This window comes from Lepisosteus oculatus, chromosome 15 (assembly GCF_040954835.1).
Source record: "Lepisosteus oculatus isolate fLepOcu1 chromosome 15, fLepOcu1.hap2, whole genome shotgun sequence".
Taxonomy (NCBI): Eukaryota; Metazoa; Chordata; class Actinopteri; order Semionotiformes; family Lepisosteidae; genus Lepisosteus; species Lepisosteus oculatus.
In genome coordinates this window covers 20,684,328-20,707,878 of record NC_090710.1, presented here as the reverse complement: position 1 = coordinate 20,707,878, position 23,551 = coordinate 20,684,328, and the positions used below count along the sequence as shown (strand labels likewise).

At 37.8% G+C, this 23,551-nt stretch overlaps 1 protein-coding gene across 2 annotated transcripts in view; it reads left to right on the top strand.

Moving 5' to 3' along the window:
- The first annotated feature begins 2,351 nt into the window (after nt 1–2,351).
- The window catches only part of nhsb (Nance-Horan syndrome b (congenital cataracts and dental anomalies)), a 155,523-nt gene continuing 134,323 nt past the window's right edge, over nt 2,352–23,551 (top strand). For both annotated transcript variants that reach the window (XM_015363931.2, XM_015363929.2), the window contains exon 1: nt 2,352–2,947. In XM_015363931.2, the coding sequence (XP_015219417.2) occupies nt 2,668–2,947 (280 nt within the window). In that variant the 5' untranslated portion in view covers nt 2,352–2,667. The remainder of the gene's footprint in view (nt 2,948–23,551) is intronic.

Sequence of the window (23,551 nt, the reverse complement as noted above, 5' to 3'; positions counted from 1 at the left end):
AAATGAACACTAAATAGCATTTAGAATAAAGTAAAATCTATGTTCCCTAACAAGGATTCAAGGTTTTAAGGTTAACTGCAGGATCCAATGTCAACCAGTGCATGACAGATAGCCTTTTTTTCTTTTTTACTCCACTTTGCAACTGTTGCAGTTCTTGTGCAGACATTAACAATCACACAAGGAAGAGCTTAAGCTGTCACCTCTGTGGATTCAGAGCCCATCCGACAGGATTTAGTGAAACACTCGTTCAGCGAATGTGAATGAACCTCAATCCAGCTGACAGCTTTTCCACAGAATGTCAAAGTAAAAGAGCAGAGAAGGCAAAGAGAAAAGGACTGGCAAGAGCATTAAGAGCTGGAGAAATTGTGGAAGGTGTTTTGTGGCACAAAATGGTAAATGGGTTCCAACATCTTGAGTTTCACTAATGGTTATGTCTTCTTATGTTGGACATTTGCCTTCCACAACAGAACATCGTGTGTGCATTTTTTTTCAAGCAACTAAAAGATATTTCTTGTTTACATTTTTAACGTATGTTTACTACACTAAATGTTTGGGGTCTGTACCATACAGAGACATGATCAATTAATAAGTTGCATTTAATTCATGACAAAAATCAAAACTAGTCTGAATTAGTTTTGATTTTTAGGTGATATGAGGGAGGGGTATTGAAGGAACTACGCATTATTTTATGGTATTAAAAATGATTTCCCTCACTGCCATCCTCTGGTTCGGGCTAATAATAATAATAAATGCAGTACGTTTCTAATTATTGTAAGGTATTTTATAGAATTAACAGTCCTCTTTATTATACAAAGAAATTCAGATGTAGTATTTTCTAAATCATACAGTGTCCAAATAGGAATATATTATATAGAGATGTCAAATAAAGGGTGATGCAGGGCCTAGAATTGCTGCCTCGCATTGCTGTACTCCTGGGTTCAATTTCCGGGGTGCTATCTGCATGGAATTTGTATGTTCTCCCCATGCGGGTTTGCTGCTGGTGCTTCAATTCCTTCCCACAGTCCACAGACGTACTGATAGGTTAGGTGGATTCCTGGAAAATAGGCCCTGGTGTGGTTGAGTGTTTGTTTATGTGTGTGCCCTGCAATGGACTGGCGCCCCCTCTGGGGTCGATCCTGCCTTGTGCTCAGTGCTTCCTGGGATAAGCTCTGGGCCAGTGAGACCCTGAATTGGATAAGCGGCTGTCAAAAGTGATGTAAGGATATGATGTGATGTATTGTAATATACTGTATATACTGTAGAAAAGAGGTGATCACACGAGATTGAGCAAATGCAAAACAAAGAGACAGAACTGATAGCGTGTGACATTGTGAAAACGCTGTTTAATAATATTCTTTATTGTTGGTTCATACTTTGTGGGGAAAGGTGAAAGGTACATTTACCATAGTGCATTGACTCCTTAGCCCATCAAAATTCTTATACAGCCATGTTTGATGATGTTGATAGGAATAATCAAGTTAATGTTTTGAATGGTTTGTGTTAAAGTCTATTGTGTATTATTTGTTTTTCAAAAACATCCATGCAGTGAGCAAGACTTGATCTCAGGAATGTAAATCATTCTGTACTGCTCAATTTAAGAAAGCAAAAGCTTTTAAAAACTGATTTTTTCTCAGTGGTATTTTCTGAGACACGTTGTACCCAATACTTAAAAATGTTGCTGTGAATTCCTAAAGGCTCTAAAAGGCCAATCATATACTGGACTTTAAATATATCAAAATTCTGTTGAAAATAATTTATTTTACAACACTTGCAAAGTGAGCACTATAGAGTTGGTCTACATTGCAGGATGTGTACTGGTCTGAACACCTTGTTGTTTAAACAGATGTCTAATTAATAATGATTAATAATAATAATAAAATGTGAACAATCTGCAGCACAAAGGTGGCATGCATGAAATTGTATGCATGGAGTCATCCAGTAGATACTGAAGTGCCATTTAATAAGTGGTTTAACAATCGCAACAATGCACATGCGACGTTTCTTAAATAGAACAGAATAGATACCAACACCTTTCCCTTGCATGACTTGTCTCAAAGCCAAACAACCACTCAGCTCGGGTAACACTTCCTGTTTAACTTGTTACATGCACCCTAAGTGCCACGGTATGTACGCATTTCACAAAAAAAAAAACACATTTTGCAGGTATAACGAATGTTTACGGGGGACTGAGTTATTCAGTCTAATTACATGTGTGAATTTACGCGCCAAAAGCCCGCCGCCTTCAGCGTCCCGCTTTACTGCCTCTCTCTTCCACTTGTTGCCGCTGATTCCCGCAGAGCGGCCGGCGCTCTAGTGACTCCGTACGGTCTGTAAAATGAATGAATCCCGCTCCAGATCCGGACATTCCTGGCGCCGGGTTTTCGCGGAATCTTTTAAAAAATCCACCTCTACTTTAAAGCATTGGAGGAAAAAAATAGCACCGATAGGCAACTGATGATCAGAGGAGCAGCGAGGATCAGAGTCGGAAGGCTGGCTGCTTTGCTTTCGAACTGTGTGATCATTACCATAAGAGTGTGAAAGGATGGGGGATACAAAAATGCATTCGGGAATTTCGGATTGAGGGGGAAAATAATCTGAACGTGTTGTTTTTTCTCTTGTTTTCTTGGATCTGGTTCTTTTGGAGGGGGATTTATTTTTACTTACAAAATGCCATTTGCCAAGAGGATCGTGGAACCTCAGTTACTGTGCAGACATGCCATTCCCAATGATGAAGGTTTGCTTTTTGAGGATTTGTGTTCTATCAACAATGTAGCTCTTTCCCGGACCTTGAGGCAGCTCTCCGACCTGGCCAAGCACGCCTGTTCCTTATTTCAGGAGCTGGAGAACGAAATCATATCCACGAACAAGCGGGTTTGGGTTCTGCACAACAAAATAGGCAGAATCCAGCAGACTGCCAGCGGTCTCGATCCCAAGCAAGAGGCAGTGCGTGAGTACCCCTGTTACTGATTCCTGTGTGTATTTTTTTTCGCAGTCGCTGAACTTCGGGGAAAACAATTCCATTGCTTAGGTGGCACGGCTTGAGCTAAAAGGCATTCTGTGATTGAATCTGCCCTGTAGAGATCTTTGAAGGGTGGACAGTGACAGTGGGAATTAAGTTCTGTGCATACGTTATGCTTATTCCCATTATTATAATTTAGTCGCAATGCCCCCAAGTGGACCTTTATTATATAATATGCCATGCATGAAAAATTGAAAAAAAGAAAAGCCAATATTACGTTGTAAAATGATTGTATGTGATGTTGGGTTCGACATACACGTATGAAGCGATCGGTTACTTGGGACAGAGAGGGGCGTGTAGGTTGCTCGAGTAGCGTCAATGGAACCGGTATCTTCATTAGCATCGTTCACGGCTATACCACTCTCCAGCTGCAACAGCTACAGCTATATTACTGCAGGTGTGAGGACTAGTCTGAATGTAACCGGCTTCCCCCCCCCCCAGCTAACTGCTTTGGCATTCATTAGCGTCCTTTTTGTTATCCACGAAAGGGGAAAAAAAAAATATGGTCGATCCTCCTTCGTAAGCTACCTTCGGGGTTTTTAATATTTGATACTTGAGTGTAGTGACGGGCATCGCTGCAGAACTGGAATCGTGGAGTTGTCTTTGCGTGGTGCGTAAAAAAGGCAAGACAGACTAGTCATGCGAACGAAGACGGCCCAGAAGATCAGCAGTCTGTACCTGTACCTGGGCCAGTCTTGAGCTGTGAAATATGCAGCCCCACCGGGCAGCTGGCTTTGGTCTATTTCCAGGGACCCATATACCCGTGTTGCCCTTCGTCACCCCCAACCCCCAACTCCCCCCCACACCCAAAAACACGCCAAAAAGTATTGTAGAATAGATATAAAAAGGAATATGATAGATACGCCAGCATGGTTATTAGGTTTCTTATGAACGCTGTGTTTTCATACTACTTTTCTTCCCCCCCTGAGAAATCTTATAAAGCTACACGAGTATCCTTTTCTGCCGGGAAATCCAGCTAACCCTTTCCTGATTGAAATTGTATCCGAAATTACGTTAGACTAAAATTCACACGAGTCAGCGACGCTAAATCATGTAGTCACATATTAATTCATTTCAAGAGCCTATGTTAGTTAAGCTCGTCTTTGTAGGTAACGAAAGACTGTAGGCAGTGCGGTGTTTTTAATGTATATCACGTCTTCGAGATTAAAAAAAATGTATGCATTTATGTATGGATATACTTTGCTTTTTCGGAGCTAAACAGGGAAATAATCATTGAAAAAAAAAATCCTGTTCGCAGTGGATGTTATTGCCTTGATGTTGAATTGGATTATGTTCAGCGAATGTCATTCTGAAAAAATTGCACAATATTGCACAGTCCAGCCCAGCCTTACACTAATGATGCAGGCAGACACATTTCGACTTTGAATATATCATCCAAACATGGGGGAAATGCAGGCTGTAAAAAAAAATTATCAAAACGGTTCTGTGATGGTGATTTCTGTCAGTAGAACTCCACCCCTACCAGAGATTTCCAAACAGTAATAATTTGTATGTAATATAAGCCTTGGTATATTACAATAGCTCTCTGTGACAAATATACCCCATTGTGTCTATGTGTATTGCAGCTGAGGATTGGTGGACTGTAGTCCCAAAGCAAATTACAAACTCATATGAGATCCCACACAAGGTGCTGCACTACATGTAAAGCATACATTCTTATAGGATGCAATAATAATGGCAGATGATGGTGTGTTTTGTCATTAAAGTGATCAATGGCATAATAACAATTATTACTGTTAACTTAGGTATTGGCTACTAATATGGGTTTGTTGTGGCCTCTGTAATATGTATTTCATTCATAACCAATATATGTTATGGAAGGTTTTAAAAAAATACTTCCTGTAGATGTCTTTTAAACATATGAGTTAAGAAGGTAACGCCATATAGAAATGCTTCACGAAAAGCTTCATTTCAGATGACTTCCAAGGTATGAACATGAATTGAACAGCAAGGTTTTTCTTGCTGCTGGTACTGCAAAGACAATTACAAGAAAGTCACGTCAATTTTGTATTGACAGCAGAATCCTTTACTGGAACTGTCCCTCGCGCCAGTGGTGCTAGTTTGAGTAAAAGAAAAACACTAAGCTTCTGTAGGCGCATGTCCTTTTAAACGAGCCCCCTCTTCCCCAGAGTTTCCCCAGAGTCACACTGTGTAGAGTGCCTATGTATGAGATGTGTGCTGTAACTAACACTGTAGGCTTGGGATGGGTCCTCACTTATTGATCGACATGGGTGCCATATGCATTGGAATTTGCAGAAGCTGATATTTTTAAAGGTCCTGGAAAAAAGGTGGGTTGTAAAGTTTAGTTTTCCATCCCCATTCAGAACGCAGAATCTCACAGGCAGGGGGGCAGCACTGACACTTCTTCAGGCCCCTCAGCAGGGGGTGCCAGTGCAAGGATCAGACCGCTTTCTTTGCACAATTAGCGGATTCCTCAGAGTCAAACAGGAGCCTGGTACGTCAGGTTGGTCTGTAAGAACATATCAATATAGGTTTGCGTTTTTGTACGTGCCTGTCTTCTAATAGCTGTTTCTTTGACCGGTTTTGAATGGAGCTTTAATGGGGGTATTTTTTGGCCTTAAAATGGACTTTATTTCAACCCGAATGTAGCCTTTGAGTGGGGTATTTGTAAACGAGGAGGCCGAGGGCCTTTTGTGAAAAGACTCTTCTGGGTCTGCTTTTTGCACGTGGTTTCAGTGGAGAACAGGGCTCATCTTCCAGCCACAGGCCACGCAGGTTGGAGTTGCATTCAGGGGGGAAAATGAGGTCTGTTCTGTATTGCGCCGAGAGGATAGAGTCGTGGAATGCCCTGTTTCCGATTAAGTCTAAGACTGATTTTCTAGGGTCTTAAAGAGCAGTGGGCTAATCTGATTTTGTTTTCAATATTGCATTTTAAATTTATCATAGGGCATTATATATAACTTACTGACATTTAACAGATTGATAGGCTGCTTTTACATAAGTCATTTATTTAATACAGGCAGTTGTGACAATTGCCTGTAGTTTTCTACATGCATATTTTATGTTTTCTATTTTTATTTCCAAATAGGCCATGTCCCATCATCCTCCTTCTGCAATTTCCATCTTTTTCAATAGCCAATGGCCTCTTTGTGCCAACGGGATGTGTATAATACAATCTAATCATGCATTTTGAGGACCTGATTTCTTTTGAAATCCATGCAGTACTCAAAAAGATACATCAATGAAGTGCTATGTCACGTATTCAGTGAAGTTAATAATTCAATAGCCTACTTGTTATAAAAGGATTTTTACTGCAGCAGTCTTGTAAAGTTCTGCCAAAATAGTACGATAAGCACAACTGGGTGGAAGCTCTGAGACCTTTCTATTAGCTTCTAAGAAAAGGAGGGAATATGGATAAGACAGGGTTTTAAAATGTTTCTAACAGCTACATAAACACTGGGTGATAATGATTTGATTTTTTAAGATTTTGTTGATGTTGGGTGGTGGCGGGAAAATAAAGTTAATCCCCAGTTAGCACTGTTCAGGTTACATTTAAGGATTAAATGCAGTATGCAATATTCAGAAGATAATGGTACACTGATAAGTTGATCCAGAATCACTTCTGACATGGATAGTTCTTTCTATAGCTAGGGGAAAATAAAATTCGGGAGTTGTTTTGTTTGTTTATTGTAGGCTTACACACAACAATAGAACAGTGTTTGTTTTTCGAATAAAATCATATGTTCCCAGGTTATACATCTGCTGATTTTCATTGCTTGTAGGATTTGCAGTACCTACCGGTAACACAGCTTATCTCGTATCTGATAATTAGGGTGTCTGTGTCTGCTTCAGTTGATTTGGTGTCTTGCACACTTTGTCTGGTTTTACAGACAGTGCAAACAAATAAACTTTTGGTATTTGCTTTGGAAGTTTTGAGGAATTCGTTGATTTATCTTTCTGTCATATACTGAATGCAAATATGAAGGTGTGGTGATGCTAAATTAATGAAAATATACACAAATGGAGTCAGTAAAAAAGACTTACAAATCAATATTTATTTAACAGAGAAGTTAATATAGGTTGCAGTATCTTTCCAGAAAAATCTGCCAGCAACCAAACTAAAATGCTGTTTAATTTTTAGGTAATTTGTTTTTAAAGTTGTAATTTAGTTGTCTTTAAGTTGTCTCTTCCCATTTTAGGTTCTTCAGTTGTCAAATTCTTCTGTAAAAATCTTCTAATTGCGTCTAATGTTCCTTTTATATTCTAATTGCTGTGTGTGGTGCATGGACAATGGTGCTGTAATCTGAATGAAAAGGAGTGCAAATGTGGCTTCATTCAAAGCCCTCAAGTCTCACAGGAACAAGGTGCCAACTGCTCTTAAGAATGATGATTGTGAGGAGTAATACCATGAGAAAAGAAACCCACTAATGACCATGAGAATGGTTATAAGATCATAAGAGAAATTGACCTCCTCTCATTTGTAGCGTCTCTTATGTTCTTTTGACCGTTGTCAGGGTGATACCTTGAAAAACAAAGCCACTAACAGCTTGCAGATGTGAGGGAATCTTTGGTGCATTTGGCTTATCAGCTTTAGACACAGATACAGAATACTGATTTAATATTCTAACATGCAGATATATTAATATTCTATGTTATACAAGTGGTATAGTTATACATATAAAATCCAAGCCCTGATCTTTCATGAATTTTGCGCACTCTCCATTAGTAAAGGCTATTCTGAATCTGTAGGCGGCTACGTCTTTAGAAGTTTGTCTTCCAGTAGCTGTGACTGTTGTAGCTGACTTGTAATTCACTACAGACATTATGAAACAAACTATCAGCAAAGGTGGAAATTAAAAAAAATATTCCAATGAGGTCCTGGGTCATGTTCCCCCAGAGGAAGTTTACAGGTGGTGAGGAAACACATTAATTATCACTTAGTTATCCACAGCACTGGAATCATTTTAACTATTCCCAGGAACCCAGAAAGTACTAAATCTAAGCTTATTATTTTTCTCTTGACTAATGTACTTGTCAAAATTTACTTTTTTCCTTAATTGTAGGGGATGCGATTATTTTCAAACATTGTCAAAGTATTTTTTGTAGACTTATAGTCCAGCATATGCATTCAAATGATTGAAACCCTGAACTGATCTACTATTTTGCTTTTGAGTTTGATCTTGTTGCAGTACTTTAAGTTTTTTTTTAAAAAACGACCTCCAAATCTACAGTAGCAGAGGGTCCCGACACCACCATACAACCTACAATGAAAAACACCCACCTCACACTAAAATTCAGATATAGCATTAATACACTATAGTATTAATAGAGATGTTATTCTCATTTTAGTAGCTGCTCACAGCAGACACACTGCTCACTAGTGCATAAGAGTGAATATTAATGTGATAATAGAGTATCAAACACATTAGAAGTCATCTATGTAGTTTTAAGAACATGTAGCCTCTATACAGTGACCAAGGCAATTAAATGTATCAAGGGGAGGAGGGCTGTAAGAAAATAATATGCAGGCAAATCATTCAACATAGTTTCTCTTTAACATCACCAAGACAAAGCAACAGCGATAGTGAGTGATACTGACACTGTTTACAGTAGGTGCCATTCACAGGCATGTTTTATAATGTGCACTGGAACTGAATGTCTTTCAGAATTTCAGACAGTTTTGATTTTTCTAAGTCTAAAATATGATAACAAAAATAAATCTTTTTTGTAACCTTCTGCTTTCTTTCAAATGTAAAGTAGTAGTCTACTGGGAGGTCTGCACTACAAATTGGGATGATTTAAAATATTGTTTTTGGTAAATGAAGTTGTCAATGCAAAGAAGGTCATACTTTAAAGACAGCTAAGATCTACCATCAAGTTGCATTGGTTCCACATGGAAAGACTCAAAGCAAAGTGGACTGCCTAAACACCAGAAAGGTGTGTATTCATTGTCTGAAAGTGGGTTTATTTTGCAAAAACAGCACTGCAAAGAAAACGAGGATAGCTCAAGTGTTATATTGTAGCACATCTGATTCCCAGCAGAGCTCTGTTGATCCACAAAATGTCACTAGAGCTGGGTGGGACTTTGACACAATGAGGTTGAGTGCTGTACCTGGGAGAGGGTTTCCGACAGCAGTCAAGCTGATAAAAAGCAACAATCCCAGTGACAACCTCACTAAACTTTGCCACTGATAGAGCTGATGTCACCTTACTGAGCTTGCGGGTAAGTATCCACAGTCATGAGCATGAACCTCATGTCTACAATGAGTTAAGATTGAGTCTGCATTTTCAGATATGCATGACTTTATTCTTACCTGGAGAGAAGAAATTTACAAGAAGAAATTCTTTGACAGTTTATAAAAAATTGAGTGAATGATGGCCTTGGTTTCTCTTCAGGCATACAGATGTGCTTCCCTGACATGGTTCTTATATGGTTAAACGTCCAAGGCTTCAGCAAGCTTCCTTTGAGTGACTGCCGCTAATCTGTGGGAGAAGTCATTCGATGCAATTCCACAAGGCAAAGAACCTGGAGTTCACACCGGGGGAGAGTGAGATGGTTGTATGTAATAAAATGTCTCCCAGCTTTGAAATTACTTGAAGGCAATTAAGAATAGCAGGACATAGACTAACATTACACTTGAAGAGCAGTGGGATATCCTGAACCAATTGTGTTTTCTTCTGACACTACAGAGGGCCATTGTCTTTGTTAAAGAAGGTCAAGGCTTAACTCCAAACAGATTTGTGTCGTTTAATGCCAATGTATAAATCACTCTTGGCAAAACAAACTGTCCTTTCTGTGTCCTGGATTCATTCTGTTCCAAAATTCAGTGTGTTATTATATTAAAATACGTTCAATTATTCATGTATCTAGAACAGAGAGGATGGAAGCTGCTGCTGTTGTTTTTCCCTGTAGTGTTTTCCTCTGACTGAATATTATGGGAAAAATATTATTTTTTCTGTTTGTCACATTAATAAGTAGAATATTAAAGGCCTCTTCCTTCCTACACGCAAAAGAGGGAGCGCGTGTGTGCTTATTAGTGAGTTACCTTCAGTGCTGAGAGAAAGTCTGTGAACCTTTTGAATATTTTTGAATGTGTTAGATCTAATATGTAAATAGATCTTTTTTAAAGTCTTAATTAAACAGAAGGAATGGGATGAAACATAGTACACAAAGACATATTTGGATTAATTAATCAACAAAGTGATCGAACAGTAAATATCCTTGTGTGAGTAAATATGTGAACCCTTAGAATCAGAGCCTCCTTAAGCAGCAATGACTTCAAATAGATGTGTCTAGTTTTCTGTTTCCTCCCATGAAAATCATTCCCTATCAGTGTTTTCTTGATGCCTGAAGCATGAACACATCTTTTCTTTTTACTCTGGTGCTCTCTGTTTGATTTTCAGAGTTAACTTAGAAGAATTATCAGTCCTGGGTAGAGTCATTGAGAAGTTCCCAATGTTTAGAAATGGTTTTAACTCTCTCCCAACTGATGAGCATCATTAGTTCTGACGTCCTCTGAAAACTCTTGTGATTGTGGCACGATGTGTTTCCACTAATCTGTATTAACCAATAACCATTTATTTAATTTCTGTTAACATTTATTTCACCTTAACCATATTATACTCACTACCTTCCTACATTGTGATAAGTACACTAGGGGTTCAATTATTATTTCACATACATTGATTCTTAATTGCACATTTCCTTCTACTTCGTACTCCATTGCAACTAAAAAAAACATTGAATAGGTAAAACCCAGCCATTGGGATTATAATAAAAATAAATAAAAAATAAAAAGTCCAATTTCCATTAAACAAGGATATTGTGGTAAGAAATTGTAATTCCCATAATTATACCTAGGATTTACAAACATTTTTTTATGCACTGTACATCTGTACCTGGAGAGATACATTTCTATTAAAAGATGCTTATGACTTATAACTACAACAAATGCACAGAGTAACTGTCGGCGCAACGACAAAATTGCTTTTGTAAAAGTTTCATTGACATGTTATTGAACAGGGACAACAACTCACAATAGACTTTCATACCTTTCATTAACTGCCAGCAAGAAGTGCTATAGTTGCTCCATAATCCATAAAGCTAAAAGTCTCCAAAAATACCCATCTATCAGGTTTAACAATCCTAAAACAAAATAGCTAAAATGAAGAATGTGGCAACATTTTTATTTCTGCTTAGAGAAGGATAAAGAAGGAGTGAAAAAATGTAGAGCAATGCAAAATTTCTGAGGTGTACAGTATGTAGTCCTGCTCAGCAGTATGCATGCCTACAAAAAGTAAAGCACATTTCTATTGCATTATTTTAATGTTTTATTTTTCCCTCTGCACTCCCTCTGGATTGTAACTGGTATTGTTCACACTAAATGGCGTTGCTTTCGAAGCACACAGGTGGTGTCCTGCTCTTTGTTTAAATGGAAACAGTACTCAGTCACATAGGAAGAAGGGGTTTAGACATTAATGTGTTATTCAGTAATCTTCTGGTAAGGACACTGGGTGAAGAGTGGTTTGAACAGCACAGGACATGCTATCTGGATTTAATACTAAGTTATGAGGAACAAGTGGACTTCTAGTGTAACAGTTGCAGTGGTAATTGAACAAGTAATAGGTTTATTCCATGCTAAAAAAGGAAAGAAATAAAACACAACATTTAGGCTGTGGAGCCTCCTCTGGGTCGGATTACAGTGGTAGTTATGTATATTACTTTGTTTCCTCAGGTTCTGCCACATGTTGTTGCTGCAAAGTGCAGAAAGGGGTGGTGCAGGTTCAAGCATTGTTTTAGGGAGACAAAAATTCAAAGTTAGAGAAGTGCCCTTGGTCTCTCTTTGCATTTGCTCTCTTCGAGTAGTTGGCGGAAACATGGCTGGAGTCACTGGTAACAAACACAGTTTTCAAGACCCTGGCTCCAGAGGCACATGGTTCTTTTCCATGCACCTAAAGGTCTCAAAGGTAATGACTGATAGTAGTTTTCATGTTTAATTCCAACCCGTTTCTTCTTGTTCGGAAAAAGAGAGATTTCAGGCTTTGAAATCTGGCATACTGTGTTAGAGCTTATAAGAAGGGACATAATCGTGTCTGCAGCAGCAAGGACACCAGATTTTGATATTTCCCAGCCTTAGCCCCAAACATTACTGCAGTCTAACTTAAGAGAGCCATCTACTTTCCTGTTTTTCCCCCTCACCTTCCAAATTCTTTTTCTGTTGCACTCCTCGCTTCTGCTAACAATATCCTGTGTTTAGATCGTCATCTGATGTGACATGAACCAAAACCTAAAACTACAGCCGGATTGATCCCAAGGGGAGAAGGTACTTGTCTCAGTTTATTTTGGTAAGGCATGTAACTTGGTTTGTACTAATGACTCCGGAGCCATAATGGCACGAAGGGGTAGGATTACATGGTTGATTGCCTAAGAAAAACCACAACATTCAGGAGAGAGTAACCCCTTTGCACTTCCCGAGAGTTATTCCTTGGAGCTGGAAGCGTGCCACATTCCGGTCCCTAATAGATTGGAGCAATAGGTTGAAAGAAGAAGAAAGTCTGAAGAAGGGGAGCGTGTGGCTCACTCGGCCGGATGGGTGTGAACACACTCTTTTCACAACTTTTTAAGGCCTCTTGTGTGGAGGAAAGCCTTGTGGTTCTCAAATGCTTAGCACGGGTTTCACTGTTGGAGAATCCAGTTGACCACATTTTCCTCAAGTTGCTGATTTGATCATGCTCGGACATGAGCTCCACATTTAAAATGGAACAAGAAGGTCAGGAAGATTATAAGCAAGGTGTTTTTTTTGCGTGCTCTAATGCTCATTATGTGTACTGTTTGCGTTGTTGTTGTTTCTTTTTTTTTTTTTGGCTGGGGATCAGTTTTAAATGAGCCATTACTGGTGTGTACAGTCAGCTACTCTCCTGAAGAATCAGAATACAGAGAGCAGAGAACTTTGTTTATTCTTTTATTCTTTTATTTTGAGCCGGCAAGTTAGGATATTCTTAGACATTTTATCTTCGTAGATAAAGCACAGGGCCTTTCATTTTTAATTGTCAGTATGAAAATTCAGCTTAACCTTATTATGTATGTGGGTGTGTGGATGATTTGAATAGATATTTTAGACTTTTACTGAAGACCCCAAATCTAAAGGTGCCAGAAATCTGAGAGTCCACAACAAGCTCAACAATGTTTCAGATTCACTGTGCGTTTGAAAAATACTAATGTAAAATCCTGGGTTCGGTATAGGGTTTTAGGCATTCATGCAAAGGAAAACGGAGCTTTCACTGGCCGATTATCAAACTTTATTGATAAAAACAAAACAAAACTAGCAGACCAAGCAAGAAGAAGAAAAAAGAATAATGGACACAGCGTGAGCCTGCATTCTCTCCTCAACCAGCCACACCACACTTTTCCCTGGTCAGAGATTAAATAAAACTTCACTCGCACCAAACAAATTACCACACACAAAACACTGAACATGTTAACCCAAATATGTCTCACACTAAGTTAAACCTCTGTTCACTTTGTATCATTGTATCATTGGGTTTTGTTCTTAGATGTTACTGTATATCACAGAGTTTTGTTCTAAGATGTCCATCTCAGAAAGGAGTGGTAGTAATGTTGGGGTTTGTTAGAGTTGGGTAGGTGCAGTATAACTGTCCTGTTTTTTTCTGGCAATATCACTGTGTTTTGCTCCTTAAAAGACAGACGGCAAGAATGTCAGAGAGAAAGAATTTGAAATATTTTTGAAAACCTCTTCCTTTCCACTCCTTTCACAGAAGATCTAATGTATTTCTCTGCAATCTGAAGTACACTGTAGATTGTCTAATTGGCACGAGGGTATACAGAACAGTAAGTTAATATTTGTCTTGGGTGAGGGGTTATTTTAAACTCCTGTTTTCATTTTTGTATTTATTTTTCAACATTGTTCTGTTCTCTTTCTTCAAAACTCGAAGCAGGCCAATTCCTTAGAATTGAAACACAAAAGGTATTCAGACTTGCAAACTACTGAATGTACTAGTATCCTCCGAGATGTTTTCTTTATTATATAGAAGAAACATTGAATGAGGCAAAATAACAGAAACATACAACCATATCTAATGGAAACCTGGCAAACAGGTGATTAGCTTCTTTCATTTCTGAGATACATCTGATACCCTATGTCTAAATAAAAAAGAAAATGAATGTTTATCATTTTTATATAAACACAAAGCATACCTGTACTTCAAAGAAAGTATGTCAGGTTTCAGTACTTCCTCAGTAAGCAGTCACAGATACAGAGCAATGAAATGTGAGAATCTTGATTTTTTTTAAATTGCAGTTTACAAAACAGTTGACCTTATGTGTTTAAATAATTTTGCTGCTCTGTCTGTGTAGAAAACTGCGTTTGTTTTCAGGTTTTGAAAGTTTGCCCCATTTACATTTTCCGCAATCATTACAAATTCAAGTGTTCTCTCCTTTCCTATGGAAGCATTGGATCTGGTGATGATCTTTTTCCATTATAGAAATGTGTTGCATTTTGTAGAACTACTTTTGTAGAAGTTTACTCTTCAAAGGGAGGAATGTACAGTATGTGATTCCTTTTTTAGTATATGATTCAGCGCTAAGCTTTTAACCCTTCAGTGTTATCCTCTGATTATGATCTGAGATCCCACAGTTCCTGCTTGTGTAACACCGCAGTAGTTAACATATTGATAAGTAGCTGATAAGGCTATGTGCTTGGAACTTTAGTCAACAGTTCCTGCTGCTATAAATCTGTCATTCTTTTCCCAGAAGAAATGTCACTTAACATTTCTTACAATTTTTTGTGCCATTTGTATGAGGCATAAAATTGCAAAACAGAACATCTACAATAATAACACAATTTAAAAAAATCATTAAATGTTTTAGTTAACAGCATATTCTGAAAGAGAAAAAAAACTTGACATAATTGCAGATGTTTGTGTACAAAATACAACTGTCAGTTGATGTTCTTTATCTTCTTTCTGTAGCTGCGTGATTTCACACCTGAAGGTTCATCTGCAGGTTAGACTGAGGAGAATGAATAAAGTGAATAACACTGTGGTTAAGTGTCTTAGTAAGGGCATGCGATTCACATACTAAGATGCCAACAGAAGTCCTTCTAAATAATGACAGAAACATAACTCTTAATGCTATCCAACAACTAAAATAAACAGAATATTATCAAATGTCACTTCATAGTGAGTAATTTTTTCAATGAAATAACAAATCGGAAGACCAAAGGCATAAAAAAAAGTGTCATACAGTTTAAACTACTGAAATGCAAGCCAGATCTGAGCTGTCAGTCAACAAAAACAACTAATTCTATAATAGTGTAGAAATACTCATGGTGACATTTAAAATAATTTCTCATTTAGATTTTTTTTCCTTATGCATAGAGCAGTTCCTGAAATGACGGAGTGGTTTTGAATCTTTTTTTTTCTATCAATCAAAGTACAGAAACTGAAATAATATACAGTCACATTCATAAAGTATGAAGTCACAGCTCAATTTGCAGATGTAATAAATTAACCAGAATGTTAGTAGTGATTTATAATGTTGTGGTCTTCGTTCTGAAACCATGAACATATTGAAATAGTCCAATCACGTGTTTTTATTTTGACTGCCTTTTAGCACTTGGTGGGTCACACCCATAATCCACTAGGGAGAAGGCACTTTCTTTTGGAGTGGACGAAGAAAACCTTTCTTCCCTCCAGTTCTGTTTTTATTATAGGTCATATTCTGAGTTCTCTCAGTTGCGTTCTTGATTACATACCAATGTAGCATATGGATTCAAACAATTATATTATGTTTGAAGTTATAACAATTATATTATGTATACTGCTTGATACAGTAATAATATATTTCTAAGGTCTAAACATGCCACCAGTGAGACTGACGTGTGTTTCTTTTTGTAAACACCACGGAGAAACTGTCCAAATTGAGCTTCTTCCTACCAACCTTTTGAAAATAACGCAGTTAACAAATTCCATATTCTTCATCCCTACGTGATCCCCTGTAAGAACAGAAATATTGCTATAGAGGGATACATAAAAATTGAATGTTTTTTTCTACACACTGTCAAACTAGACCTCCAATGAGCTGCAGCCATGCCTTTTGTGAAGTCTGCATAGTAACAGCAGGCGGGACACGCAGAGTATAACCTTTGCCTAGCTCCACAGCTCTGAATTTTCCATTCCATCTGAAACAGCCCCTGGAGTAGAATTCTGAATCCTATGCTTTTTCTTTTCTTGGTTGCTGGCATGCACACATGGATGCTTACTTACTGTGCTATGGAAAAAAAAATGTAACTGTGCCATTATAATGATCATCGGCCACAGTAGGTTGCTTCAAGTCGCACTGGCCTGGAAATAAGTTGCTGTGGACAGCAGATAATCCTCTTTGCTGTTGGCTGAACTCGGTCAGAAAATCTGGGTCTACACTGAAAGGGGTGGACTCTTCTTCCTTCCTGGGTAGAATAGGAATAGGAATGAAAAATCCAATACTAGCTTTACATTAGAAACGAATTAACCGTTGCTACACCCTTAAGCTTTTTAGAAAGTAAATTTTATTGGTAGGATAATTTAGTCCAAGCAAAAAATGGCATGATTGTTTAGCGTGTTAATTTAATTTTATAGGTTGTGCTTCAAAGCCTCTTTGCGATCTCGGTGTTTCCTTTATTGATAAACTCCTATTAATTATTAATTAATAGATGTTATTTCTTGTATCATCTAGCTGTGTTTAACAAAGTGGCGGTGGCACTCAAGGAAAGCAGTTTGTTACAGATCCAATATCTGTTTGTTACAGATTGAATATGTTACAGGTGTGGAAATTCAATGGCTCCACAGATATAGAGTTTGACAGCTGGTTTGTGGCTTAGGCGGTGGTGTAGTTTTACATACGAATATTAATCAAATAGGGCCAGACGCCGAAAGGACCAAACTCTGTGGAAATGCAAATGCAGGCTCAGTTCTAGTGTAAATTGTTTATTTTAGATGTGCTGTTAGTGTTAGTTGTTTGACAGATCTGTGTATCTGGTAGACATGTGACTTTCAGGCTGTGGAATGCAGCACTGTGAAATTAACTGTGGGGAGTGCAGAAGAAGTGAAATATGTTTGAGAGAAAATTGTACTGCTTTAATCTGCACACGTATTTCTAAAGAAAAAAAGACTGGTTGAGACTTACACTGTATTTCCCAAAACACACTGTAAGTGTACAGGATTAAGTAAAAAAGAATGCCTTTTGGGGATTTGTTTTGTCTTTGCCCAAACAATCACAATAACAATGTTCTGTTAATTCAAGAGATCAAATAAAATAAATAACCTGTGTTTTCCATAAAGCTCTCTGCAATGTATTCAGCCATTTAAATGTGACATTTGTTGTTCGCAATTGAAGAATGATATTTTGTATATTGTCATATACAGGAAAATATAGGAATTGAGGCAAAGACTTGTGAAACAGCCCTTAAAAATCAAGTGAATAGAGCTTTGAAGCCTCTAGCACTAGAAAACAATATTTTTATGCTGCAATTGAAATAGGTCATTTGGAATTTCATCTTAATTTGTGTTACCTGGCCTTTTTGTAAAACAGAAGGCAGTGCCAGTATTGTTTGTCAGGCTAGACTGAGAGAAATAAAATAAATTAATCTTAATTCCCTGTTTGAAACACATTTCTTGCTGTGCTCTTAATTGTTCTGAGTGGTCTTGGATATTGGGTTAAGATTAATTTTTCTTCTGGTAGTGAAGGATTGCTACTCTATACAGTATATAGTGTGTTTGTGTTTCTAATGAATACATATTATATAATATATAATCTTTACGGTATATAATGTATGGATATATAAATTTAGACAAAAATCCATCCCTTTTCTTCACCCACTTTATACAGTACAGGGTATCAGAGCCTAACCCTGCAAGGCAGGGTACAACCTGGACAGGATACCAGTCCATTACAAGGCAGATGCACAGAGATACAAACACACACACACAATCACACCTCACACCTGAAGAAGGCTCCATGGCCGAAACGTTGTGTTTTCTTTCTTATTTTTTCAGCATGGAATAAACCTATTACTTGTTCCTTTGCAGCCTACGCATGCTGATGTAGCTACCCACCTGGACTACTACATTTCTTAATGCACCACGTGTTAGAAATGAGTTAAAATTTAAATAGTACATTCATTAAATAATAAATTTTAATAAATATTATAAAGACTTGAAAGACTTCCAGAAGACTTCTGAAAGATTTCCAAGTTGTATTTAAGTGTCTCAAAAACTACTTTCTTTCTACAATTAAATCTATATTGAAGATGGTGATCGATAAATGCACTAGGATAAAGCACAGTAATGCTCTAAACATGCTGGTACAGTCTTCAAACAAGCTCCTTTGTCAAATAATCTAAACAGGCAAAGGAGGGCACTGGAATTAATGTACTATGTTGAATAGGGTGAATCCATTTTTGAGGACAAATTGTGTTCCTGTCTGTTTCAATTTTATGTTGCAAGGCTCAGAAATATGATTAAAATGTGCTCAGTCGCGTAGACATCAATAGAAGTATTCACTCTGTAAATAAGAACTTTTCCATCTATCCAAAGCACAGCATTGCTGGTCTGGTCAGTTTCATTTTGTGCACAAGTATGTCCTGAAATATGTCCTGTAATCTAATTAAAAGACCTTTGTTAAAAGAGGAGAATATCAGAATGTTGAAAATGCTTTTTATATTGACTCCCAATGTACATGTGGTCAGAAAACTATGTTATTTAACAGTCAGGTAGAACTTGAAAATTCAAATCTCACACATCCACTCTCCTTCATATACTCACTGGCCATCTAGCTTTTTCAATATCCCCCCCTTCACCCCAGCTGCACTCTTACAGCTGCCTCCCTGATTCATTCCTCGTAAGTGAGGGGAGTTGTGAAAGTCCTGAGGCTGTTATTTCCTGAACCAGGTGAAAAATTAAGTAATTTACCTCCTTTATACTTGTCAGCACATTCCATAGTTATTACAATTTGACTGATTTACTGAAAAACTGATTGAATTGAACAGGAATAAAAGACTTGCTCAATGAAAAAACGTGTATGCTCACTTTTTTTAATACGACATGAAGTAGATCACCAGAAAGACCTGTATGTCAGCCCTGCGAATTTAAATACTTTTGCATAGTTTTCTAGCTGTACATGCTGTATTGTGGAGAAATCCACATAACTTAAGAAAAGAAGTGGGAGTGGCAAAGACCTACTGAGGAGTGTGAGCTCCTGTGGTCAGTTAGATAGGTGAAATGAAGGTCCAGAACAATTTCAGAGCCCAGCTCTATTACAAAGAACTTCCTTCAGATGCAGATACTTTCGCTGTGACAAAGTACCAAGTTGTGCTGGGCGATAATTCGATAACGATAATTATCGCGATATAATTTTAACAAACGTTAGATAAATGTTCGATATGCGCAGAAAATACTGCGCGAGTTTGCATGCGTGTTGCAGACCGGGCAGCTAACGTGGGGCTGTTTACCCACACGGTGGTGGCTGACGGGATTGTATTTAGAGTGGAGAAATGAGCGACACTGAAGCAAATGTAGTGCTGCCAATGACCAGCTCGAAGGACGATGACATTGTCGACAGAAAAGGTCATTCAACTTCGGTAATTTGGAGAAATTTTGGCTTTTTACGATCAGACATAAAACAGTGCACTTTAAACATTGCAGTCTGTCTGAGCCATCTTCTATGTGTGTTTTATTACACTGCAGTATTTAATTCTTTTATTAAGATATTTATTTTGTAAATTGTATTCATGCATATTTTAATATAAAAAAGACTTGAATACTCTCTACCTCAGATTTGTTTAATGTTTCTGCTGTTTGGCAAGTGTTGTGTTCTTAAAATAAAGAGTTGTTTAATTTACCAATTAACTGTCTGGTTTTTTCAACTTTCACTCAGGAGGAAAAATCTGCCTTGAAACTTGAAAGAAATAATGATTTACTTAAGCTACTTTCCCCATCTGTGTGTCTCATGGAGAGCAAGTTGGGGGTATGTAAAAAGACACATTCCTAATACAATTTTTCGTGTATATGGCAATAAAGTGATCTAATCTCTTAAGTTGGAACAGTCAGCAGCACACGTGTATCTGGTCATTTTTCCTGCATAAAGTAGGAGACTGTCACACAGAAGGCAGATAATCTATACCACTGGCAAGCAAGTACTGCACAGAAATTGGAAAATTCTACAGTTATGGAAGGTTCTTAATTTAGGATGGCCTTCCTCTGTAATTTGTGAGGAGTGATAAGTTTTACATAGAAACTGCTAGTGTCAGCTATGGAGAGAACATTATAAAACCCACAAATGTAGTTTCGCATGACAAAACTGAATTCCATGTAATATGAGTGATACCGTGCCAAGAAAAAGTTTGTGAGTCTCCAGAAAAGCCTTAATATTAATATAGTCGTAATAATAATAACAACCTGAATAAATGTATACCACAAAGGTTTGGATTATTGAATGAACAAAGTAGTTCAACAGTAAATATTCTAGGGTGAACAAGTATGTGAACCTTCTAACAGGTGGAACCTTCTTGAGCAGCAGTGACTTCAATTAGACATTTCTAGTAGCTGTTCATCAGTGTCTCACATCAGCTTTTATGAGTTTTGGGCTTCAGGTCCCCTTCATTATGAGGGTTTCTTTGCGTGAATAGCCCCCTTTCAATTGTGTTTAGGTCTAGACTTTGCTTTGGTTATTACAAAATATGAAATTTCTTCTTCTTCAGCCATTCTGTCATAGTTTTGCTTGTGTGTGTTGAATCACTGCTTGCTGCATGATCCATGTTCGGCTTAGCTATAGCTGACAAGTACGTGGCCCGACATTCTCCTCCAGAGTTACTGATAAAATACCAAATTCATGGCTTCATCAATGGTGAACAGCACAGCAGATATAGTATTACAAATAATATATTAAAACCAGATGCTTAATGCTAGTACCTGAGTATATCGTAGGCACTGAATGAATTATATATAGTCTAAAACCTTTAAAATATATGGGTATTATGGAAATTGACTTATCAGTTCATCTCTCCTGTAGGTCCATCACAAATCTGTTGTGGGAATTCAGGAAGACTTCAATGAACAATCTTTTGCACGGTTAATTCCTTAGACTAAACCATGTGAAAACCTTTTTATTACTGTATGTTTTACGTATGCGCCAAGATGTGGTTGTCAGTTCTCTGGCTCTCTTTTACACAAAGCTCGCTCTGGATGGCGGATCGGCTTGTTTGGTGAGGAAGACATCACAGCTGAAGAGAAAGAGAGGGAGCACAAGTTCACCGTACTGAGCTCTCAGCTCCATTAGCTCCAGGCAGGCTGTGTCTGTGTGTTTGGTCTCGTCCAGTGCTGGCCCGCCTGGTGTTTGTTGTGAAGTGGCTTGCAGTGAACTGCTCACTCAAGTCAAGCTGTTAAAAGAGCTGGAACTTGAGCAAAGATGGGAAACCACAAATACACCTCTGGGACTATGAAGCATTGGATTTGTGGATGTTTCAACTGTGGCGCAACTGAGAATAATTAGGAGAGCGAGACCAGGGAAGTGCACATGTGGGTGTGAGGGAGGGGTGACATTAAATGGAAAGTTTAGATTATTTTAACTGTAAATGGCAAGCCATTTAGTTCAGCTGGAAGACATGTGTGAGCTATTTGGACTCCTGTGGGAGCTTATGGGCTTCCAAGCGAGCTAAAACAAGTGCTTCCAAGAAACCATTATTTATGCATGACCCAGTGAATGGGCAGCATGCACCTTGGGGTTTGTAACGGTGCTGCTGTGGCGAATGTACCGTTGCTGCACAGTTGTACTATAGCTATATTTTCACATTTTAAATATTTCTATACGTAAATACAGTACAACACACTTGTTCAAATTTTTAGATTGCTTTGCTATCTAAATGCATCATTGAGAGGATGTCATTAAGTGGGATACACAAATATGGATGAATCACATAGTTCTAAGAAGTGGAAATGAATTGCTATTAAAACCAGGTTTGTAAAATGGCACATCTGCAACTCATAGTACATTATTCCATTAATTTCATTTTCTGTGCAGTTTGGGAAATGAGTATTTTCAAACAAAAGGGTAGCTTTGAATCTTCTAAAGTACACTATTTTAACATGGTCTTTTTTCATAAATGCAGTGCTTCTGTTAACCCCATGTATTGTAGAAAAGTGCTAAAGATGACTTTATAGCTGTTTGTTGCTGTGGAGGTTGAGCTTTGCTCATTTAGGTGGGCTGCTTTCTGTTCAGCTAAATAAACATTGCCCTTAGGTGTGTAATTCACACAGTGTGTTGTGTAATAGGAATCCCAGTCAAGGAACTCCCTTCTAAGTTAATAATCCTTGAAGAACCTTGTGTTCCAGCCAGTCATCTGGAGACTAAAGACATAATAGGTAAATGGTAGCTGAACTGCGTTTTGACTTGTCAGCCTAGATACCTTTGACAAATCCATCAGAAAAAGAAAAAAAGTAAGCCCCCTCTAATAAGATTAGACGCCCTCAAAGTATTGCTAATGAATTAACATTTGACCTTGTGCATAATAACTCAGTGCTGCATGACCTTAAAAAGCCTGTCCTGGATAACATTCAATAATTTGTGATTCCTGCTGTTCACTTGGAGAACAATATCGCCAATGACCTGAAGAACACATCCAAGTGCAGTCACGCAAGTGAAACTAGCCCCATGCAGAGCTAGAGACTCTGACAGTTCTATTTATCCATTGGCTGCATAACAATGACAAGAATGCTTCGAATGAATTGGTTGAACAGGATAAGTTAATCATTTATTTAGAAGTTTCTTATATTTACAGAACTCTTTCGCTTTTCTTCTCTTTATCTGGCTGTATTTTGCCCCCTTTCTAAAACCTTTTTGTGCTGCATTAGAAAGGGAAAATGTTTATGACAAATCTAGTGGGTTAAAGCCTACAGCAAACATCTCATATTTTTTAATTAATCACATGACTTTTACAAAAATCCATGAAAACAGCTTGAAGATTGACTTTCAGTTTCCCTTTCCAAATGATAGGGGCCATTATTTTATAGTGCTTCATCTGATGAACACCTCAGAAATGATAGTCATTCTCAGTATTATTTTGTTTATTACTTAATAATTCTTTGGATTGTATAAAGCCCTTTTCATCACTTTCATCAAAGACTCCCAAAGTGCTTTACATATACAGTAGAGGCACATAGGCACAGACATATAGAGCCCAGTTGGGTGAGACACAACAGCTGTTATATATAAGGAGCCTCTACAGCAGAGTGAATGCAGAATGAGAAATTGCTTCGACAGTTTAGTTAAGAGGGACCTTTAGGTAGGGTAGAGTGTACAAAACCTGGACATTTGGATTAACGTCTCTTTTCTCATGAAAAATGCTATTGGATGACCAAGTAGTTAGGCCCTTTACAATGTAAATGCTCTAGTTTTCTCCAGAATGATGACATCTCCTAGAGCACTTGTTACACCACTTACAGAAATAATTTATTTTTCACATAATTAAGTAATTTTGCATTAGGCAATAAAGAGGTCTT